General features: G+C 42.5%; 1 protein-coding gene across 7 annotated transcripts in view; it reads left to right on the top strand.

Moving 5' to 3' along the window:
- The window catches only part of RAD51B (DNA repair (Rad51) family protein), a 92572-nt gene extending 70660 nt beyond the window's left edge, over positions 1–21912 (top strand). For 4 of the 7 annotated variants that reach the window (XM_087701099.1, XM_087701106.1, XM_087701104.1 and 1 more), the window contains exons 6-12: positions 8384–8457; positions 8533–8613; positions 8735–8800; positions 20705–20775; positions 20933–21040; positions 21306–21446; positions 21529–21912. In XM_087701099.1, coding sequence (XP_087557225.1) covers positions 8384–8457; positions 8533–8613; positions 8735–8800; positions 20705–20775; positions 20933–21040; positions 21306–21446; positions 21529–21566 — 579 coding nt within the window. In that variant the 3' untranslated portion in view covers positions 21567–21912. The remainder of the gene's footprint in view (positions 1–8383; positions 8458–8532; positions 8614–8734; positions 8801–20704; positions 20776–20932; positions 21041–21305; positions 21447–21528) is intronic. The other 3 variants (XM_087701102.1, XM_087701101.1, XM_087701100.1) reach the window with 3 other exon arrangements.
- Positions 21913–22330: the final 418 nt, after the last annotated feature.

Here is a 22330-nt window from a genome sequence, read left to right as displayed (position 1 = left end):
TGGTGTTTATGATTCACGTCACTCTACTAGTTGAAATTGTTTGTTTCTTGGCTCATCTTGCATATCTTGGCTTAGCAAGAAATAGTCCACGGACATTGTCATGTGAAGCTGAATACAAGGCAACTTTCACTACCATAGTTGAATGTGTATGAATTAGACGGTTGCTAGCTCATTTGGATATTATCTGTCATGCAACCTATTTCTTTGTTCACTGATAGTCAGATTGCCATTGCAATGGGATAGAACCTAGTGTTTTATGCACGAATGAAACACATTGAGATACATTATCACTTTGCTAGAGAGAGGCTACATGCAAGAGATATCAACCTTCTTTATTGTCCTACTAGCAGTAATGTGGCAGACATCTTCACCAAAGCTCTTGCTCATGACAAATTTGAAGCATTTCACAATGCTTTAAATTTGATCTCCTTTGGTGGCAGATGACCCTTGTCTTTGATCACTCTTCACTCTAGGGGGGTTTTTTGGGTTTCACTCATGCCTACGCTCACAGAGGAGTGTTGGTGATCTCAGTAGGACACTGGGGCACTTTTTACTCTCTGTACGAGAGGTTTTTCCTCTCAGATTTATTCTCTTTATTTTATGTGCCTATGCTACATATTTTTAGGCACTTATTGTGTTGCACAGACTTCGGGTGTGAACATCCTCTTACAACCCTAAGGTTTAAGGGTTGTATCTTGTACTTTCATCTTACACTTGCAGTCTATCTTATTGGGTGTCGTGCTTTCACTCTTTACATTGTCTACTCCATTGTTAGCTGAGCTTCGATCTTCTCCACCTTCTCACAAGAGACACAAGAAGCGACTCTAGTAGAACTCCATCCTCGATCCAAGAGGGAGTGGTGGATGGATCCATATCCTTGCTATCTTAGTCCTCAAGATATCACCTTTGATCACTTGGTTCAGTTGTGATTGATTGAGAAAAAGCGTAGAGTAGTCAAGGTTGTGGCTAGAAAGGGGAAGGCGGTCAATCTCTAGACTATGTAGGCTCATTCAAATAGTCATTTGTGAAAGTCAATAGTTCTTCTCGATGTTTGTTGCTAGTTTTCTAGATGAAGTTAGTGTCAATTTGGAGTATGTATGATGGGAGAGTTGTAATTTGTGCCAAAAAGTCAGTTCCTTGAAGAGTGCCTCCGTGACTACAGGTGCTGACTTTGCTTTGACAATGGGATATGGATTGGAGGGTTTACTCCTAATCATACTTGCTATCATCATGATCAATGGCCTTTCCATGCTATCCCAACCATCTCGATAGTCAGTTTGTTACGGTCTGATTAGTAAGTGGGCTAAGACACAAGTGGTACAAGCTACAAGCCCATACCTTTGCTCCATATAATAGTGTAGGTGTGACTAGGGTGTTAAACAACCATAGTTTGGTGCAAGGCTCCTAGAAGTGTATGTGAGCACATTGACTCTCAAGTGCCCCTGTTGCATAGCGTTGTGGCAGATGTGCCTCTACTATTCCTCTCAACGCAAATTGTGGCCTAGAGAAGGTGACTCCCACATAGACATATTCCCTCACATGCTCTGCTATTTCTCCTCCAAATGTGAATTGGCACATGGATCTAGTCAGCGATACTACTAAAGCATTGAAGACCATGGTTTTGGTGTTCCCAAGTTTTACTATGAGGTTTGTGCCTCTACAAAAGATGTGCAAAGCACCTAGGTGGCATTGCAATCACTCTAACGAATCGGAAATGAGAACAATATCATGTGCATGCAATAATATCCATATCAGTACGCATGCTGGGTTGGCTGGTTCCTCCTCAGTCAATGTAATTAGACACCTCATCTATATATAAACTAAAGAATGTGGGTGAAAGCAAGCATCCTTGTTTGACTCCTATGGGACTATCAATCCTCTTTGATACCCCCCTTGGTGCTTGTACGTGACCTGACATTGTCTTATATAATGCATAGATACCCCATCGTATTCTCTTTGGTACTCCAATATCCTATAGTCTTTGCATAATGTGTGTACGAGGCACTCTATCAAAAACTTTGCGGAAATCCACAAAGTAGCAATAGATCCTCTTTTGTCTTGAGCTTGACCCTCCTTGATAATGGCTCTATGTGTGAGGATATGGCCCAGTGTTGTATATCCACGTCTGAAACTTGCCTCTCCTTGTGCTCTCTTGCCTTGCATCTCAACTCACTCATTGAGTTCATGCTCCAGTATATATCCATATATCTTGGCCCAAGTATGGTCGATCATGATATTCCTATAGTTAGGGATCAAAGGATTATCACTCTTAAAGAGTGGAATATAGTATTGTTTCACTAGCTCATAGGGAAGCCCTCACATATTGCCATATTGAACATGTGTGCGAGTATGGGTGCTAGTATGTCGTAGGCATGTGAGAAATGTTGTCACTAGCCCATCCTCATCCAGTGCCCTCTGGTTTTGTAATCTATAAATTCCATCCCTAACCATTTTCCATGTGAAGAAAGACCATTGTGTTGGTCTACATGCTTGTGGGGGTTGTATAGGTGGTTGTCTTGGAAAATCATACAATTGTTTGTTATAGTCAAGGCAAGCATTTGGTGATGTAATGATGTAATTTGTATGGGGGGTTGTCTTTCATGAAATATCTTCCATGCACTCTTACTATCCTATTCTAAAAATATTACTTTCGCTAAGTAGTCTCGCTTTTTCTTTTGCACAAGGCATTTGAAGAATATCCTTTCTGGTGATGTGTTTGAGTGCCTAGCTCTACTTCTCTCTGTAAGTGAGCATGACTAACTTTGCACTCATTATCATACCATCTATTTTGGGGAGTAGTTGAGTGTGGGTCTACATTGGGGCTGGGTGTGTGGAAATGCATATATGGCTGATCTATGTATGGTCATCTGCTGAGTCCCTTGTACATTCCTCCCATGATCTGCTCAAGTCCAATGTATGTAAACTAGTTTGTAGAGAACCATTGTAGATGCATGAGGTGTCTTTTACAAAGTAGTATTTGGGATGTTGAAACTAGCCTTCCTTCCGAAGAGGGTGGTAATAATCTAATTTAACAATAGTTACAACAAGTAAATAAATCACATAAACTAGAATGCATACTTTACTACATTAATCTTGGACAATGGACATCTTTTGGCCCCAAAACTGGCACCCCTTGCAGTATTTCTTTATCTTTAATTGCAATTGGATGGAGTACAAGTGAGATTCACTAATCTCTTCTACTAATCCAAGTGCCCCTTCCTATCATAAATGTCCAACAAGCCTTCAAGCCAATTTACCTCTTAGTTTTCTCGGGGATTGGCATTCACCCTACTCCTTGAGAGACAAATTTAGCCCCAAATTTGATATTGGCTGGTTGGTCTCTTAAATCTCCTTGAAATCCTTCAATTTCAACTGCTCAAATTTGAGTCCTAGACCCTTAGTTCTAAGCATGCTTCTCTTAAGGCAATTGTCAAATCCTAATTTCTGCTGTGAATTAGGGCTTACAGTAGAGATTTATGAAAATCTCCACCTCTAAATGCTCAAATGGCTGGATTTTGTTCTGATAACTTGGGAAATGGTTGGAGGGTGAGAAAGAATACTGTAGAGAGAGAAAATTCTGATTTTCTTCACGTGGAAGAGGAGAAATCTGCTGTTGCCCTGCTATGGCAGCCTGAATCTGTCGCTTACAGATGAGTATCACCTGAAATGCTATTGCCCCCTCTTATAAGTTGTTGCTAGTTTGTGGCGGCTGCAAATTACATTAGTGGCATCTCCTCTCTCTCTCACAACCTTCTCCCAACTCACCATTATTGGAATAGTTTTCCACCAGTCTCCAACAACCTTCTTCCCATTTGCATGGGCAAGTTTTGTCAAGTAGCAGCCTTCTAATTCCATTTTTCAGTAATATCTAGCTTATTAAATTAATTTTCAGAATTTTGAAAATTGATTTATAATTATTTTAGTGACTAGAAAAATAATCTCACTAGCCAATAATTAAGTCTCTAGTTTGGCATTAATTAATTAATTAATACCTAGTTTTTAATGTAACCATTGACATTAATGGCCAATAGGTTGGTCTAGGCCAAAATTTAACACTGGGTACCACCTAGTAATTGTTATGCATAACTTATTACAACCTTTGCATTGGGACCAATTGATATCTTAGGGTCCGAGGTCCCACATTGTGAAACAACTAACCTGTACCTCACGTGTGCAAGTCACATTTGCACATCTGATTAACTCTTTAATCAAATGCTAAGCAAAGCCTCAAAATTTCATGTCCTCGTGATAGGTTATAGTTCTACAACTATACATTTGCATTGATATGCATTAGTTTGCATCAATCTATGATCATCGAAGGTTGATTATCAGTTACTAGTTTTCAGTGTGGATGATCATCAATACTCAGTGGTATTTAACTTTTTTTGTGGACAACAATATGTTTTATGAATGACATTGATAGTTCAGCTATGGTTTATGTGCAGTTAATGCTTTGCTATGGTTGTTTGGCCAAAATAGTTAATATATGCTATTGAAAGATGCATTCTATGGGTTTTTGGCAGAAGTTTTGGATTCTATGCTTGAAGCTCTGGAGAACCAAAGGGAGATGAGTTGGGCTGAATCAGCCCTTTTCCCAACAACTCATTCACCTTACTCATAATCTTTTCTTGCTGGGCTGCACTTACTTTGTAGGGTGGCTTATTAGGAGAGCTACTTCCGGGAATGAGATCTATGGCATGATCTTTTGGCCTTTCAAGCGGTAGTTACCCCGGTAATGACAAAGAAAGGCAATCAACATATATTTTTAGAAATGACATGCAATTCTTTTCTGACTTAGACATGTTTCCAACATTTTCATTATCAACCTTATCCATAGTGAAAACCAAGTATGTTGAGAGGTGATTTTTCATTACTTCAGAAATGGCATTAACCGATATAACAAGGATAGATTTCCCTTTCGATATTACATTCAAGGTATGGGTCTTGTCTTTATGCTGAATAATGATCACTTTATCATGGGAATCAATCACTGCATGCACACGATGGTACTAGGGCATATCAAGCAAGACATAACAACCCTCAAGTGATGCAATGAAAAACTTGTCACTATCCACATGTCCCTAAATGTGCAAGCAAAGCTTCCCAATGAGTGGTGTGACAGGCTCTACATGGTCCTTGTATGCCATACCAACTTCTCCCAGAGGTCCCATCTCATCTTCTATGATGCCTAGGGCCATATGTTGATTTTCATGATACTTTTGCATCCACAACTCATATACCATCATTCGGACAGTGTTAGCTTTGGCTAGCCATAGGAGATGGCCGGTTTAGAAGTTGAGTATGAAGTCTACATTCTTGAATGGTGACTTAAAGAAAAAGATCTATGTAGAGAAGCTTCTTCACTTTTCTTCCTAAGATGGTAAGGTATACGGGTTAAAGAGCGCCCTTTGTGGACTCAAAAAGGCTCCTTGTGCTTGGGACTCATTCCTTTGAAACCAATTAGGGTATCAAAGATCTACATCTAATCCAAATTTGCATGTCCATATGTTAGTTGGAGGGCATGTGGTGTTCGTGCTTTATGTGGATGATCTCATCTTGACAGGTGACCATGCCTAGATGGTCAAGCAAACTAAGGAAACACTCCATGAGAACTTAGAAGTTTGAGATCATTTCTTCCTAGGTCATGAGATATAGCAAACTAAGAGGGGGATTGTTCTCATGTGCAGGAGCTCTTGTCTACTTTTGAGATGCTTCTACTCCTATGGATTTGAATTAGAAGGCTATGGGTCATATAGATTCACTATTGGTGGATGTTTCTCGCTAGAAATAGTTGGTTGGGTTGTTGATATAGCTTTTGAATACTCCGTTTGATTTATGCTTCCTAGTTGGTTCACTTGGAGGCTTTATGAGTGAACCTAAGAAGGCTCATTGCCAGGCTGCATTGAGAATATTGCAGTTCTTGAGGGGGATTCTCGAACTTGGTCTATTTTATCCAACAAGTGCAAATGGTTCGGCTTTGGTGTTACAAGGTTGGACAAACTTAGATTGGGTTGGAGATTTAACCATAGGTGGTTAATGATAGATTATTGCTTCATTTCGGGTACAGGTGCTATCTCATAGCAAGAAGCACCCCGCTGTTGCCCTATAATCTATTGAGGTCGAGTATCGAACGGCTTGTATTACCACTTGTGAGACCATTTGGCTTTGGCGGTTGTTGGAGGAGGTTGGTTGTTCATAGCCTGGAGCTACTACACTTTTGTGCAACAATGAGAGCTGCATAGCTTTGGCATGGAATCTGTGTTTCATGCTAGGATGAAGTACAGAGATACAATATCACTACATTTGTTAGAAGCTCTTGGACAGAACTATAGATGTGGAGTATTGTAAGATTGAGGATTAATGTGGCAGATTTGTTTACCTAAAGCGCTTCCTTAGCCCTTTCTTTGTTAGCATTCCAGATCCTTGAGGCTTATGCCACGTCTAGGATCTGAGAGGGGGTGTTATAGATTGGCCATCCCCAGCATGGGCGCAGGCTGTGTCAAGATAGTTTAGGACAGATTTTCCTAGTTTGGAGTAGTTGGACAGTTTGTATGCAGTCACCAGCATTTGGGCAGTGTTTTGGACAGGCCAGTCAGGGCGGAAAGGCATACCATGTGGCATGCAGTTGTTTGCTGCATCTCTTGTGCAGTCGGCCAGTTTTGGGCTGCAGTCGGTTGTACTTGGCAGCAGATGGCCAGTTTTGACTGGACGACCTGGTTGTTATTATGTTGCACTTTTTGCCTATTTAGGCAGTTCAGCCCATTGGTCACAGTCATTCAGTTTTCTGCATGTTAGAGAGAGAGCTCCAGCTGGTGATACTTCAACAGCCCGTTATATAGATTCTTCTTCATTCTTCAGCATTCATAGTCTGCAGTCTTCAGCGTTATACTGCTTCTCTCTCTCTCTCTGTGTGTGTGTGTGTTCATGTCCTTTTCAATCTGATCATACGCTTCTGCATTTGCTGCACTCTAGCATAACCGTGTCAAAATGCATGTGAAGCTGAGAGAGTGAATAGATTCTGAAACACTGGAGCTGATGAAGGCAATATACAATCAGAAAAGTTTATGAACAAGGCATAGTTGCCCATCTGATAGGCTGTCCCAATAAACACGCACACAACTTGGCGGCCCTTGACTATTTCCTGACCTCACCAGTATCTGAGATCCAGAAGAAAAGTGAACAGACCAAAAATATGGATAGTGACTAAAAGTGGACTGGACCAACTTGGAAAGGGCTTCTAATGTCCCTCACTATGTCAATGAAGGGCTTACAAATAGGAGATGATCGTGACAGCTGATATTATTGACATTGAAAGAGTCCCATGAGTGACAATTTTTGATAGAGGAATGAACAATAGATGCTTAACATGTGATTGAGACAGCCACCATTGAGCATTTTGGAAAAGATGCCACGGGTGGCCAGTAAAGAACTAATGACGATTCTTGAGGAGCACAATCTGTGCTTAAATTGGCGATTTGTTGACACTATTGAAAGATTGTTTAGACCTTTTGTTAATACAAGTGATAATCCAAAATGGGCGTGGGCCAATTCCTGTTTCAATCTGACATTGTTGTTTTAGAGAAACTATGGTTTTTGAAGTTTCAGTTGTTATTTGCTGTAAGTTCAGCCATGCATTTGATGGAATGTTGCATTGAGGAAGTGCAGCAAGTGTTTGATGTCAGCAGAGTCACGACTCATAAGTTGTCTTTTGTATAGGCCATTTGGGTTCTACAATCAGGCTGCTCATTGCTAGGTGGAGGCAGCTTGATTCTTGAAGATGGTACTTATAATGAGGCTGCAAATGACTATGAAGAACTTGGGAGAAATGAAAAATGCATGCAAACAAGGGATACAAATCTCATTACCCAATTACTGTGTTAGGAGACCATCTAGTGATTCTTTATGATGAGAGATGATCAGGGTTGGATGATAGCAATTATCTTATAAAATCTTGTGCACATACTTGTTTAACTCAGTTTCACCTGGTGTAGACTGTGAACATCTATTGAAATTTGTACATATGTATTTTGATTTTCCTAACTTTAGCAAGAAAGTTCAGGGTGTGCACACGACACAAAGGATGTAACTGAAGGAAATTCAGGAAAAACATCTGATGTTGAGAAATTACAGAGTGGGTGAGCATTAGTGCAGGATAGCATGGAGAAGTTCTACTCAAGATTTGATTTGGAGATTCCTTTAGGGTAACTTACAGTCAGCATTTTTTCAAATGCTTATCATATAATATACTGCCCATTGTGCTTATTTTAGCATCTATCTTTTAAGTCAATTTTTGCACTCTTTCATACTTCACCAACTGGTGTTAATAAATGACACCAATAGTAACAAACAGCATACGTAACTGCTGTGAATTCATGTTTTTCAGCTGGCTAATCGTGTCTTGGTGTATCATCCCTATTCTCTGGAAGACTTTGTATCAAGGTGCATAGAGTATCTATGGTAAGGTAAGAAAGACCAGCCCATGCTGTTGCTAATTCTTATTTCCTCTGATTTTGTTGAGATTGGTTTTGTCAGTTTAGCAGCAGTTGAAGAAGTTCTTATAGAAAAGAGAGTTAAACTGGTTATCATTGACAGCATTGCAGCACTTATGCAGAGGTAGGTTTCGTTTTTCTTTTTACCAATATGCTAAGCTCAACTTCATGGTTTAACTTTTCTGTATCTGATTCTATCATGCAATGAGAGTTCAAGTTTTGATCTTAATTTTGTGGTGAGGTAGTCAATATATGCAAGAGGAATTATCAAAAAGGCAGGTTACGCTGGGACATCAGGCAGCAGCATTGAAGTAAGTAACCACAAGCAAACTTCATGAAATTAAGGGCTATTTTGCAGCAACAATTCTTGGATGCTTTATCATATTATTTATCATTGTATTTTATGAAAATTAGATTTTACTGTTACAAATGTTGCTTGTGACTTTTGTATTTTGGTAGTTTCTGCCAAAAAGGTTTCGAAGCATGCAAAAAATTTTGATTTGTGCCTCAAAGCATATGCCTAACAATGACAGGTCATGTCATCAATGAAGGTAACAAAATGCAAGTATCCTTAGAGGGATTTGACATGCATGGGTCCACAAGCATCATTATGCACAAGCTATAATTATTGATCAGCTCGCATAGATCCATTTTTGGGAAACAAAACATGATTCATTTTGCCCAGCACACAACTCTCACGTACATTATGAGTAGGGGGTTTCAATGGAGGGAGATCAAGCACCATATTTTTGCTTCTCAAGCGAAACAAACTGCTACAATGAAGATGGACATCCAGATTGAGCATGCCATAACTCCATGTCATCTATGATGGTGATATCACCCTATAATGCATCCTTTGATGCTCTCCTCTCATATAAGTTCTTCTTTAATACATTCCTATTACTACAATTGTCGACACGGCATGGATCCATCTGAAATTTAACCACAAAACTAACACATGCAATGGTCGAAACTGAAAGTAAGTTCTTTATGCCAGACACATACAAAACCTTTTCAAGCATGATAATTTTCAAGCGTGATAATTTTCCTATGTATTGTAACAATGGGAATCTGTCCAATACCTTGGATTGCATACAAACCATTAAGGTGCTAGGAAGCTAATTGTTCGATAAGAGCTCCAATCAACCTTTGCAAGTTGTTGCATTGACACCCATGGTTGAAAAGGAGGTGTGTGCACCTCAGTTGGATTGAGTCTACTGTCGCATGTACGAGATCATGAGACTATCGTTGCAAGGTGAGCCGTATGGGCTAGCTAGATATTGAGGGTTCTTGCATTGGAGTCATTGTTTGCACAAATAGAGGTTTGAGCTTCTCATTTTTGGATAGGCAGTAGCCCTTGTAAGGCTCATATTTCGGTCCTCTTTGGACTAACACCCATTTATCCCAAATCAAGTCTTACATCCTCATATGTTGGACCCATGAAGATTTTGTCCCCATCTTGGGACATACATGAGAATATCTACGACACTTCTCATTTTTAGGGTGCCATAGAAGCCAACCTTCCTGTATAGTGGCCTTTTTACCACTTGACCATTGGCCAATATCCCTAGCGGTGAGTGCCCTTTTGGGATATATCATCGCCACACTAGTAACATGGCAAAGGACCTTGAGGGCAACTTCGCCGTGCAACCTCCACTCGTTTGATCATTTCATGGTCTTCAAACTTGAATACCTTCCTCTTCAAAGAGTCACTTTAATCAAAATAGACAACAACCAAGAATAGCCAAGTGAAATACAAAAATAGTCCTTTGAAAGTATCTATCTCCACTTTAAGATAAGACATTCACACCACTCCAATCATTGCATGACAATGCATCCTTGCAAGCACAAGAGGATAAAAGGCACTCAGTAACCTCAACTAGCTCCTTTTGCAGGTCCTTGAGCAGCCCTTAAGATACCTCTTAATAAAAGTCCTATGTTTGGTCTTAATAAGTGTTCTTAGGCATTGAACCAGATCTCTTAATTAGAGTGGTTTTTCTATATGAAAATCTTCTTTTAAGTCCTCGATTCATACTCTCTTTTGAACTAATTGGGAACAAATTGGTCCTTAGTGTTTCTCTCTTTTTACTCTCTTTTTACTAGCTTTAAACGTTCTCTCTTCATTAGAGAACATCTAGAATTAAGAATGGTTTTTCTATGTGAAAATCTTTTCTTAAGTCCCTGATTCATATTCTCTTTTGAACTAATCGGAAATAGACTAGTCCTTAGTGATTTTCTCTTTTTTACTCTTCATTAGATAACCCCTAGGCTTTGCCTCAAATCGTGAAGTTCAAGTTATTCGAGAGTTCCATTTAAGAGTCTCTCCATGGAAAGATAGATGTGAAGGATTTATTGTGAGCTATAAGGATTAGGTCATAAGAACTTTGTTGCTTTTATTTTATTTACTTATCTTAACCCTCTTATCAAAATTTTTCTTCTTGCTAATGCCTTTGCTATTTCACTAGAGCTAGAGAGCTTGTGATTCGGATCATGCAAGTGATGAGTATGGATGATCAATGTCCCATTGATCCCATCCATACTCAAGCGGACAAGTCTCCTATTCCACCACATGGTAGGAGTGTGAGAACCTCAGTGGTTGCACCGTGGTTTGTCCTGAAAACACAACCAAAATGTTGGGTTAAATGCACAATTACTGGGAGATTGGATAGACTTGTACTCTTTCAGAAGCTACAACTTGCTTTGGTAACAATCTCTCACCTTGTCTTTTTGACCACTTTGATCTAACTAACCATGTATCCTTCTTTTCAACCCAAGAAAGCAAGAACACAAGACTAGTTTCGAGGTGTCTCACCTATCCTACCTTCTTGTGCTTGAGTTATAATCCGATATCTCAAAGGCTCAAAGTAGGTTCCATGACCCTAGAGAGGGGTTGAATCGTTGCAAAACTATATTGGGTATTGGATTAGATAAGGTTCTTTTTAAATGCTTGTAGTGACCTTCATCCAACTAGATATCTATCCTTATTGCTTATGGCTTGGTAGGGCTAGCTATCTCTTATCTTTGCCTTTTCAATTGATAGTGATCTTCACTTTCTTATAGAGGTGTCTAAGGTTGCCTTAGCCCTATGGTTCTTAATCCAATAGTTTATAGGTTCATAAGTAATATAATCTTGCAAATTCTTGCTTTCACTCAAGCCCTTACTAGTCCCCTTACTTAAGTCAACATTAAGTTCACATAATTAATAATGTGCGTGTATCTTAAGACTATGCTCTAGATGATTTGTGAGGGCACACTATGAACCTTAGGGTTTTAGCAAGGGCCAAGTCTAAGCATTCCCTTGTTCCTTTTTCTGAATCCCTAAATATAGATAAGTTTATGATATTATTGCTAAAATCCCATGAGTTGACCATCTACATAATTGATTAAGGCCGTCGTAGTAGGTGCTCTAGACACAATAATCCCTTTAGTAAGGTTGTCTCCATACATAGTACGGACTGATCTATACGGTACAATCCATACGGTATGATACAATACGCATTAGTATGATTTCGTATGAAGTAAAAATAGGGCATTTTTGGCCACACCTCCCCAGTCTCTTTTTTTCAAGCATCAACCTTTCTCTCTCTCTCTCACACACACACACACACACACACACACACACATTCACACACACTACATCTGTAAATGCCCAGTGTACTACGAAATCCGGGGACGCTTCCACTGCCTATTCAGCGAAGGATTCGGACCACTCTCCAAGGTGATGGAATTCAAAGACCAGAGATGCCTGGGGCTCTTTCTACTGGAAATACGACGCCACAGAGACCACCTCCTACGAACCACGGAGCAAAGACAAGGAGCCACCAACCAACGCACACTCAACGACTTCTACCAAATACCAGCTACCCTCCCCACCACCGAGGCCCTACCAGCCCAACCGCCCCCTCGGCCCCCGGAGACCACCTTAGAAATAGCCACAGCGAGAGGTAAAGCCCGAGGACCACGCCCCGCCGGCCCCCGCCCCCGCAGAAGACACTGGTCGAAGATACAAGGGATACTACGCCGCCATCGGAGGGCCCTGCCCTGCCGCTTTTGCCTCTCCATGCTAGACCGACCCATGCGGGACATCTTAGAATGAACACCCCAGGAGGCGTTCCACACCGCACTGGGAGTACCTCTAGATTGTATCTAGTCCAGATATCATTTTGTACCTACTCAATCTAGTTCAACATAGCATAAATGTTAGCTTCACTGGGACTTTTGAAATCTCCCAGACATTTGTATGCAACATTTTGGTCTCATAGGCCAACTTGGCCTGTTGTAGACGTTAATATAACTTTCTTTCTTTCTTACTTTCTCTCTCTCTCTCTCTCTTCCGTAATAGGTAGTTGCATTAATTACGGAAAAAATACAAGATTACATGATTGGAAGATGCAGGATGACTCTAGGCCATCATGCATAAACTCAACTCTTGTTTACAAACAACACGTGAAAATACGGAGTAAAAAAATCAGGGTAGGTTTATTGAAGAGACAGCTTGATGCTAAGGTACTAAATCTTTTGTAGACAAAGGATTGGCATGGTGAATAAGATCAAGTTGCCACGGAAGAAGTCCTTTATGCTTGGCCACATAATTTTGTATGCCTGATGCAACATTAAAAACGAATGCATTGCGTGTGACCCAAATATGCTATCAGCCCCAAAATCTGAGAAAGTGAAATAGAATCTTCATGTGAGGTTGTAGCGGACCATGATGCTTTGGCTTACGAAAGACCCAATCAAAAGAACACATCCTAGTGCCCTCCACAGCATGCCAAATATGTTTGAAAGGAGAAGCTAGATCTTCTAAGCAAAAGGACAAGAGATAAATTGGTGACGGGAAGATTCCGTTGCAATAGTATAGAAGAAATAGTTGCCATTAGAGATACCTTGGCGACAAAGAGCCGAAGCAAGGGGAAGACCCCTCATTGATATGTGCCAAATGAATACCTTGCATTTGAACGACATCTTGTTATGCTATCCTTTCATGATTGTGAGCTTCCACCAGGCTTTAGTTTTGTGCACTCCCCAAAGTGCGTTATCTGTAATGGTCAACCATGAATGGTCCTTGATCATAAGGTGGTAAATATGATTAACTGAAGAAGATTGGAGACTCAAGTGGCTGGCTATATTACTCAAAAAAATTGATTACAACGGCATACTCATGCTCAACAGACAAGTTGGAGTTGATGAAGGTCACAAATGCATCATGTATACAAGCCTCTCAAGGCGGTCTGGGGGGGATGGTGGCAAGAAGCCATGGAGGGGGGTGTATCGCCATCTAGGGTTGCTTGCTTGCATCATGAAAAATAGGTCCTGGCTACCCCAAGTGCGCATGAAATGACATCGAAGCTCTTAATAAGCCTTGGACTCGCCCTGCACCTGATCCCATTGGCCATGGAGAGAGTGGATGATGGAGGTCCAGAGCTCTGCTAAGGTCGCGTGTAGTGAAAGTCTCGCTCTGCCGAAAGCCGACATCGTGCCTTCCAGATATGCCAACTAGTAAGACTCCCTATGATCTCCCATACCTCAGAGTAGTCTGTTGTGGGCTCCAGTACCTGGCGGATGGGTAGAGTCTCCAAACCGACCACTGCACACGACCTTGCCTCGATAATGAATATCGTATTCTGCATCCTGGCCTCATACAAAAGGTGACGGCCCTGGCTGACCGCCTGCCAGTAGAAAGCTTCCCATGAGATATATCCAATGCTGGGTGCTATACGGCGAAGGATGCGGCATGCTCCTCTCCACATGAGCTGTGCCACCTCACACGACTAAATGCAATGCTTTGGGTTTTCTAGAGGCTGTTTTGTGTAATGTTTACAACCTCCTCCTTCTGCATCTGGGCAAGCTAACTTTCCACCGCCAAGCCTCCATGTGCCACCAGCCATAAAAAATACGATACCCTCGATCTCTAGCTATCCCATAGGCGGTGCCAGAAGGTCTATCAGAAAGGCTCCCTGATGTTGTGCTCCGCCCAGTGCTTGCTACGTGATGGCGTCCACTCTATATCCTCTTGCATCAGTACGTGTCTGCCAATCTTGGCAGTGTACTCCAGGAACCTTGGTGGCTTCTTGGCGACCACAGTGGCCGGCCATAGCCACTCTCACGGATCCCACTCCAGCTCATCAAGTGGCCTATCCTCCGAGATCCAAAGGCGCCACTACTTGAGCTCCCGCCAAAAGACAAAAGGGTCCAGCCACCATGTCTTTCCTTGAAGGCCAATCACCTAGATCCTCTTCCATGAAAGGACAACTATCCCCTCATCCTGTTGCCCTCTGTTAAGAGCCATTCTCCCCTCCTGTACGGTTAAGAAAGTCCCAGGTGGAGCGTCGCCCACTCTACTTGCCATCTGTAGGGGGATGCCTGTTTTGGTGAAAACCTAGCAACCCATACCTCTCTGGGCTCTATCGGCTCTCGTATCGGTGGAGCAAACCACTCCTCAAGTAGTGCTGCGTCTATCTCCCTTCTCCTCAACTCTACTCCTCTTTGGTAGCATGATACTGGTTGCAACACCTCCTCGTCTATCATCCTGTACACCTCCTGCCATGTCCTGATGGTACGAGCCGGGCCAGCCTCCCAACGAGCCCACTGGATGTGGGGGTGCTTGCCAATCTGTGTCCCTTCCCCATCTCTGACCTAGGGGTTCTAAATCATTGGCTAACGGTCTATGTCCTCCTGGCAGCTTGGGGGGTTTTGGATTAGGGCCTTGCGAAGGCCCTGCCACACGCGGAACAAGCTGTGTAGGAAAGGTGATCGGGGGGAGGGGGGTGATTTGGGCTGACGTGAAGATCCATCTCAAGGACGGCCTCCACTCAGCACCAAGCGTCGGTCTACAATCCTGAAGACCCTCTTGCAATAGGACCTTCCAGGTCTGCCTTCTTGGTGTGAGGCCACGGACAACTAGCTTGCCCAAGAGGGCCATACTCTAATACTCTAGGTCTATGATCCCAAGCCCTCCCTTTGACCGATAACGTATGATGGTCGCCCACACCACCTTGGCCCTGGAATCCCTGGAGCCGTCTGGCCCAGACCAAAGGAAATTTCGCACTAGGCGGCGAAGCTGCACTACGTAGGATGAGGAGAAGCACCAACACGGGGCGATGTACTTGGCTGTTGCTAGGAGGACCTGGTTAACCACCACGGCTCGGCCGGCTAGTGAGAGGCGAGCCGTGCTCCAGTAGGTCAGCTTCCTCTGAATAGAATCGAGGATTGGAAGAAACTGTTGGGCGAGAGTGATGTCGAGTCCCACTTGGAACCCTAGGTACCGGATGGTCTGCCCTCTGCTCACCCACCTAAATCCCAGGTGAATGCCCTACTCCGTGCTAGAGTCCAGGTCTGTGAGAAAATCAACCGACTTTCGCCAGTTGATTTTTGATCCCGTTGCAGAACATAACACCTCAAGAGCCAGCCTCACTCTCTCCACCATCAACTCATCGTCCTCTATGTAGAGTGCTACATCATCTGCATTCTCTGAGTCTAATAACTTAGTCTCCTCTTTCCCTAGAAGTCGGAGGCCGCGTAATCCGCTCACACGTGACTTGAGGAAGTGAGACATCGCCTTTGCAAAGAGTAGGAATAGGTACGGGGCCAAGGGGCAGCCCTGTCGGACCGATCTCTCCAGCCAAAACTCCTCCCCTCGCCTACCACCTATGAGAACCTTGCTGGTGGCCCTCAGCCCCAAGTAACCTGTCCAGGCAGTCCACCCTGCTGTGTTTGCTGCAGCCAACAGTTTCTCAGTCTGCTCTGCACAACCAGCTAGCTGACATCAGCCCTAAATCTGCATTTTCTGTCGTATGGGCCTGCCTGCCAACTTACAACATCAGATCAGCCATCGCCTTCATCTATAAAAGCAGAAAGTGACTGTGTTTTGCAATCACAGCAGCAGGCGCCTACATCATCATCTTCATCCTCACCCTGTGGCCCACAATCTTCGAGCTGCCACTGCCTCTTTCAACCTAATCCAAACACAAAGATCTGTGTTTATTACTGGTGATAACATACAGAGGCTGTCAACTGTGTTTTGAGATCTATTTAAAGTATGACAACCTCTCTAGCTAATCTCTCTCCCCCGTCACTTTCAGAGACTCCAGAGTTCGAGGTTACTCTACATAGTGTGTATACTACATTGAGCATCCTATTCATCCTTTAGCATTCATTGTCTTTGAGTTATACTTCACCTTGTGTTCTTCCATTATCACTTAATGTTTTGTCATACACTTGTGTTTAGCTTTGGTGTTCGAGTATTTCTTTAAAATTGGTGCTGTTCTGAAGATCCACCTCAGAGAATCTCCATGTTGGGTATGGAGCTCTAGTGGATGGACCAGCAAGCTATGGCAGACTCCCTTTTATAGTGTTACATATGAGTGATTGTGAGGGGTCCACCATGGGCCTTCTCGTTCACTTCTTTAGAGCAGCATTGGTGGAGACATGTGCTTGTATAGTGATCACAGCAACACAACGTACACATGTTTTAGAGATAGTAGGGAGGAGATGGGCATGGATGCATAAGCCCATCCATGGTTTTGCCGCATTGGTACATCCGGCCTACAAGTCGCCGACGGTCATGGATGATAGAGAGTTCCGTTCGGACCAGCTTGCTTATTTGACTCCTCTGGTCCCTGTGGATTACCACAATGCAGTGCTAGTGAGGCTAGGATGTTATGTGGATGAGAGAGGACATGTTGCTTTTGCTTCTCCCACTTGTTGGAGGAGAGAGATACTTGTGAAACCTTTATTTTGGTGGCAAAACTTTGGATACGCATTGGGGACCCGTCAGCCCTTAGCTAGGGCTCTTTAGGTGTATGTGAGAGAAATTGAGGTGTCTATTCTCTCATTCACACAAAGATTCACAATTAGCTTAGCACATGACAGTTAGAGCAGCTAGTGTATCACCGCACTAACTTACATATGATGAGGGCTATGATGAGTATGGGTAGTCTGAACCAGGTAAACACTTAATCATAAAATTTAAAATTTGTTGTTTTAAACTTTGAAGTTTATACTTTACAATTTAGACTTTAGCATTTACAATCTTATGTGCATTGTATAGGTGAATGATTATACATTCAAGTTGACGGGCGACACTGTTTGAAGTGTACATCAGGAGGTGGACGAGGAGGAGGAGATGATTTTTGCAGAGCTCTATAGAGAGCTTATAGCAACAGATACTCGTGACACTCGCAGTCAGCGTGCTCATGGGCGAGGAGTTTGAGTAGGTGGTAGCACGGGCATGGTCATTCGGCGCTCTCCAACATCAAGGAGGGGTGGTTCGAGTGGCTTGCAAACATATGTAAAGCGGGGCTCTAGTAGCTCACATCTCGTACCTCATGATGACATGCCCTCCCTTACCTACATAGTTGCAACCTAGGGAGCCAATAACCTCATCAGTGAGGATGAGTATGAGAGTGTCTCATCATCCAATGCCGAGGAGTCATATTCTGACTCTCTTGATGAGCACTCAGACAGTTCTCATGATGATGATGATGATGATGATGATAGTGATGCCTCATCGTAGATTCATAGGTCTCTCTCTTTTATGTATCTACTATCATTGTATCCACATACATGATGCCACTATGACACACTAGAGTCTAGATTGTAGTTGTATCGCATGTTTTCTCTAGTGGAATCTTGTGGACGAAGCTGAGAGACCTGCTTTTTCTCGGTTCTTGGCAAAGGTTGTCCATGAGACTAAAGCGGCGAGGACGAGTTTGAGGTCATCTTCTCTTCAAAGTTCTTTGTCTTGGATATCAAGCTTTTGGATCAAGACTTTGGTTTCTTCAGAGAGTACCTAGCTTTGATACCATGTAAAGAAATACTCACGCGCCAAAGATAGATACACATGTACAACAAAGGACAGAGGTGGATAGTAGCTTAAAGACAATGAACACTGAAAAATTGGGCAGATGATACCGACTGCTGATCTGATCTTGTCAGCTGGCAGGTAGGTCCCTAGAGCAGAAAATACGGATTTAGGACTGACATTAGCTGGCAGGTTGTGCAAAACAGGCTTAGGAACTCTCTTGGAGAAAATGCAGTAATGTGGACTGCCTGGATAGGTCACTTGGGGCTGAGGCGCTGAGGGTAATCTTGATGCACCATGAATTGACGTATTTGCCGAAGGTGGAGAGTAGTGGAGCTTGGATACCAGCAATTTGCAAAAGAAGGATGAGACCGAGTGGTAGGCAGCCTTCTATTTATAGATGTGGATTTGCCCTCATTTCGGATTTAGCTTATGGGGTAGACATAGTCTCTAGGGAAGTTTGGTAATTTACTGTTTTGGGGCTGTTTTAAAGAGCTAATTGAATGTTTTATGTTGGTAATACACCAACTACACTACCAAGACCATCCTTTCTATGCAACTTGCTATGAGTTTGGTAGAGTTATGGAAGGTCCTAGAGCAGAGGGCTCTTGTTTTCGAAAAGATTGATAGACTACCAGTCATCTAGAGTTTGTAGGTATGGGATTGTAGCTCGGGGAGCACATGCACATCTAATGGGCTGGTTGGGAGGTTGGCCTTGTCTATTTAGTTAGGGTGTGGAGAAAAATCTACATGGGCGTGGATTCGCTAGTCCCTCATGATTGAGAGCCTATGCAGCCAGGGTATGGGTGGGTAACTTAGTTTTCACCTATGGGTATATCAATGCATGTTGTGGGGAGAGTTAGAGGTGCCTCTCTATGGGTATATCAATGCATGTTCATGCAAGGTAGACAAGTGTGGAGAGGTGCTTGCTACCGAGTAGTACCTAGCTTGTGGTGTATCTCTTTTTTTTTGGGCCGGGGGGTGGGGGAGGGGACGCTGCTTTCATTGGCAGTCAATCAGTGGGCCACCAACTATTGGATGAGGCCTAGATACAAGATACGATCTTCATCATTGAGGTTGGCTCATGTTTAGTGGTGGGCCTGGAGGCTTCACCCATCGGCAAGGTATTGAAGTCTCCCACATTGCGATCGGATGTATGGGGACTCGTCGGGAGCATCATAGGGTGGCACATTTAGAAGGCATGCTGCCAGATGATTTCCAGTGGTGAGAGCTTCTTGATGTATCTCATATTGGTAGAGCTTTGGTGATCCATTATCCACTCCCCACATGGCCTGTGGGAGTAGTTTTACAGGGAGACTGTTGGCACCGATGGGAGCTTTGGCAGCAGTTCCTTTACAACTGGGGTGGCTATGGCCTGTGCTTCACTTTATAGGATGGCTACCATCTGTGGTGTTACAGTCCACCATGCCTTCTACCCCCAGTTCCCCCTAGATCCCCTTGAAAGGTTCATATATATAAGTGGATTTTGATTTGCAGATTACTTTAGCTAGATTGTTGAGCATTTGCGCTTTGTTGTTTTCTATATTGAGTATTGTAACTAGTCACACCTTTTTTGGCTTTTCAAAAAAGGATCAAGCAATAATACTAGCAATTAGCTCCCATCTGTGACAGTTTTTCCCAGTCTATTCTTTTTGGGAAAGCCTTCCGAAATACGGATAACCATGCCAATTGTGTTTCCAAATGATGACCAGAAATGAGAATCCCCATACCTACCTGTTGCATAATCACAAGGAATGGCCATTTTTGCATTCCCCTGTCCCCATTTCTGGACCCAATGACCGTTTCACGTGACTATATAGTTTTAGGGAATTACAATTCATGGCCATCCCTGTTTCCATCCCGATCCCCATTTCTGATCCCATGTAACTATGACATGTTGGGTTCTATGTGCGATCGAAGGTAGTCTCTCTCAAATCTGTAATCTCATCTGTACTATGAAAGACCAACCCGACGGCTCTCCTCCATATCCCTAGACCCCTAGAGCAATTCAAAGCAGTGTCTTTTGTGTCTATGCTTGAAGAGGAGGTACATGATTTACTCTAGAAACTGTTAATCATAGAAGAATAAGCTTTCCTTGGGTATACAGTAGCTATAGAGTGATCGAATGATCTACTGTAATGCATCCATCATAGAACTATGTGGAAAGTGTCTTTGAGGAGCCCAAGAGGTGGCTATTATTCGACCACCCTGAGGCTTAAGGAACCATACAAAATTCAAGAGAATTACTAACGCTTCCTGTAGGGCAATGCCCACATGCACTGTCGTCCCATAAGGTAGAACTTTTTTATTATTAGTTTTTTGCAGCTGTGCGAAAAAGTAAGCCTTGGTAGTAAAAATTTGGAAACTCAGTGAATCTGCACAAACAATCTAGAACTATTGTGTCATGACATAGGTATATTGCTGAGTCATTTCGTGTTCCAGTGGTAGTTACCAACCAGGTCAGATCAAGAAGTGGTATAAGAGGTATATGAACTGACTTCTCACCAAATCATGATATATTTCTTAGGAGACATGAATGAAATTTATTAGGAGTAAAGTGTATTTGAGTATAGAGTTGTCAACCTTTGACTTACAAGTAAGATTTATTGCTAGTTTTATATTACTTTGTCGATTGATGAAGGTGCTGATTCAGTTCTGCAAGAAGACCTCGAGTTGCAGCTTACTGCTGCACTTGGAACCACATGGGCCCATTCAGTTAACATACGGCTTACTTTGGAATCACTATCAGGTTTCCTCCTAACTTTCTCAATTAACATGTTTAACTGGCATATCCCTTCAGCAGGAGGGAGAGAGAAAGGGGGGGGGGGGGGGTTTTGGGGAGTAACGAGTTAAAATCTTGTTCAACATGTTAACATGGCATGTGTACTGTTCATCTTTGCTGTTTCTCCTTTCAGCTAACAGAACAAAGAGATTTGTGCATGTAAGGGGTTTGAAGGAACAGTAGAAAGTGCTTTTTGAAGGCTCTTACTGACAATGTCCTGCATCTTATGTAGGGCAACGCTTCTTAAAAATAGCAAAATCACCTATATCAGACATAATTTCATTCCCTTATATAGTGACATCATCAGGCCTTGAGTTTGTGGGATCAAAGGTGTATGGAGGAGTCAATGATGTAATGGTGATCCAGAACAATGGTGAGTCAACAGAACTGACTTTGCCCTTCGAACATATACAGACTCTGGGGCTGACACATTCTTTTTTATTACCATATCACAGATTGTAAGGCTGCTTATAGTGAAAGCATGGAGGTTTAAATAATGCTGGGACTTCATCTGAAGCCTCTTTGAGGAGCTGCAGGTAAACAATCAGTCTACCTCTGCTATGAGTGGCTCTGGTGTAGACTGATGCCAAGCAGTAAGTGTACCTCAAGTTAACGAACTGATGTTGCAGCTGTGTGAAATGAGTCACCTCAAGTCTGAGTACCAGATCTTATGGATCATCTTTTTCCTTTCATTAAAAGGTGTAAACAATGCACTGAAGGCCAATACATGTACAAATGCTCTTGGAACTAAATTGTATGATGAGGCTGAAAGAACGTTGTCATGCGTGTGTACACATGCGTGCATGTGTGTGCTTCCATTTCTTACAACCATGCAAGAATTGTCAGTTTTCTCTGTTTTCTTTTTTTCTTTTTTGGTAGGAAGTGTGAAAATATATATTTAAAAAGTAAAATGTAAAGTTATACAGCTATTGTTAGTTGGAGCATGCTTCAAAACAGGGAACCTCCTGAACATAAGGTAACCATATACAAGCAGCTATTTTCCCATAAGGCTTATATGCCATTCAAACAAATTTTTCTTTATTTCCAGCAGAATAGTGGCCACTTCTTCCACCTTTTCAACCTTCACAGCTTTGTCTTCTTGGTTTGCTTCATGGAGCTTCTGAAGCATGTAAGAATCCACCGCACCCTGCAAAAACAGATCAGCTTTAAAACCATAGAAAGGGTCTTCATTAGAGTTGCAAAACACCTTTTTATTTCTGTATTTCCAGGTATAAGTAGTAGCTTCTCATCCAATTC

Source organism: Lygodium microphyllum, chromosome 20, assembly GCF_053477565.2.
Source record: "Lygodium microphyllum isolate KBCC chromosome 20, Lygodium_microphyllum_v1.1.10, whole genome shotgun sequence".
NCBI classification, from domain to species: domain Eukaryota; kingdom Viridiplantae; phylum Streptophyta; class Polypodiopsida; order Schizaeales; family Lygodiaceae; genus Lygodium; species Lygodium microphyllum.
This window is presented reverse-complemented; position numbering and strand designations above follow the sequence as displayed.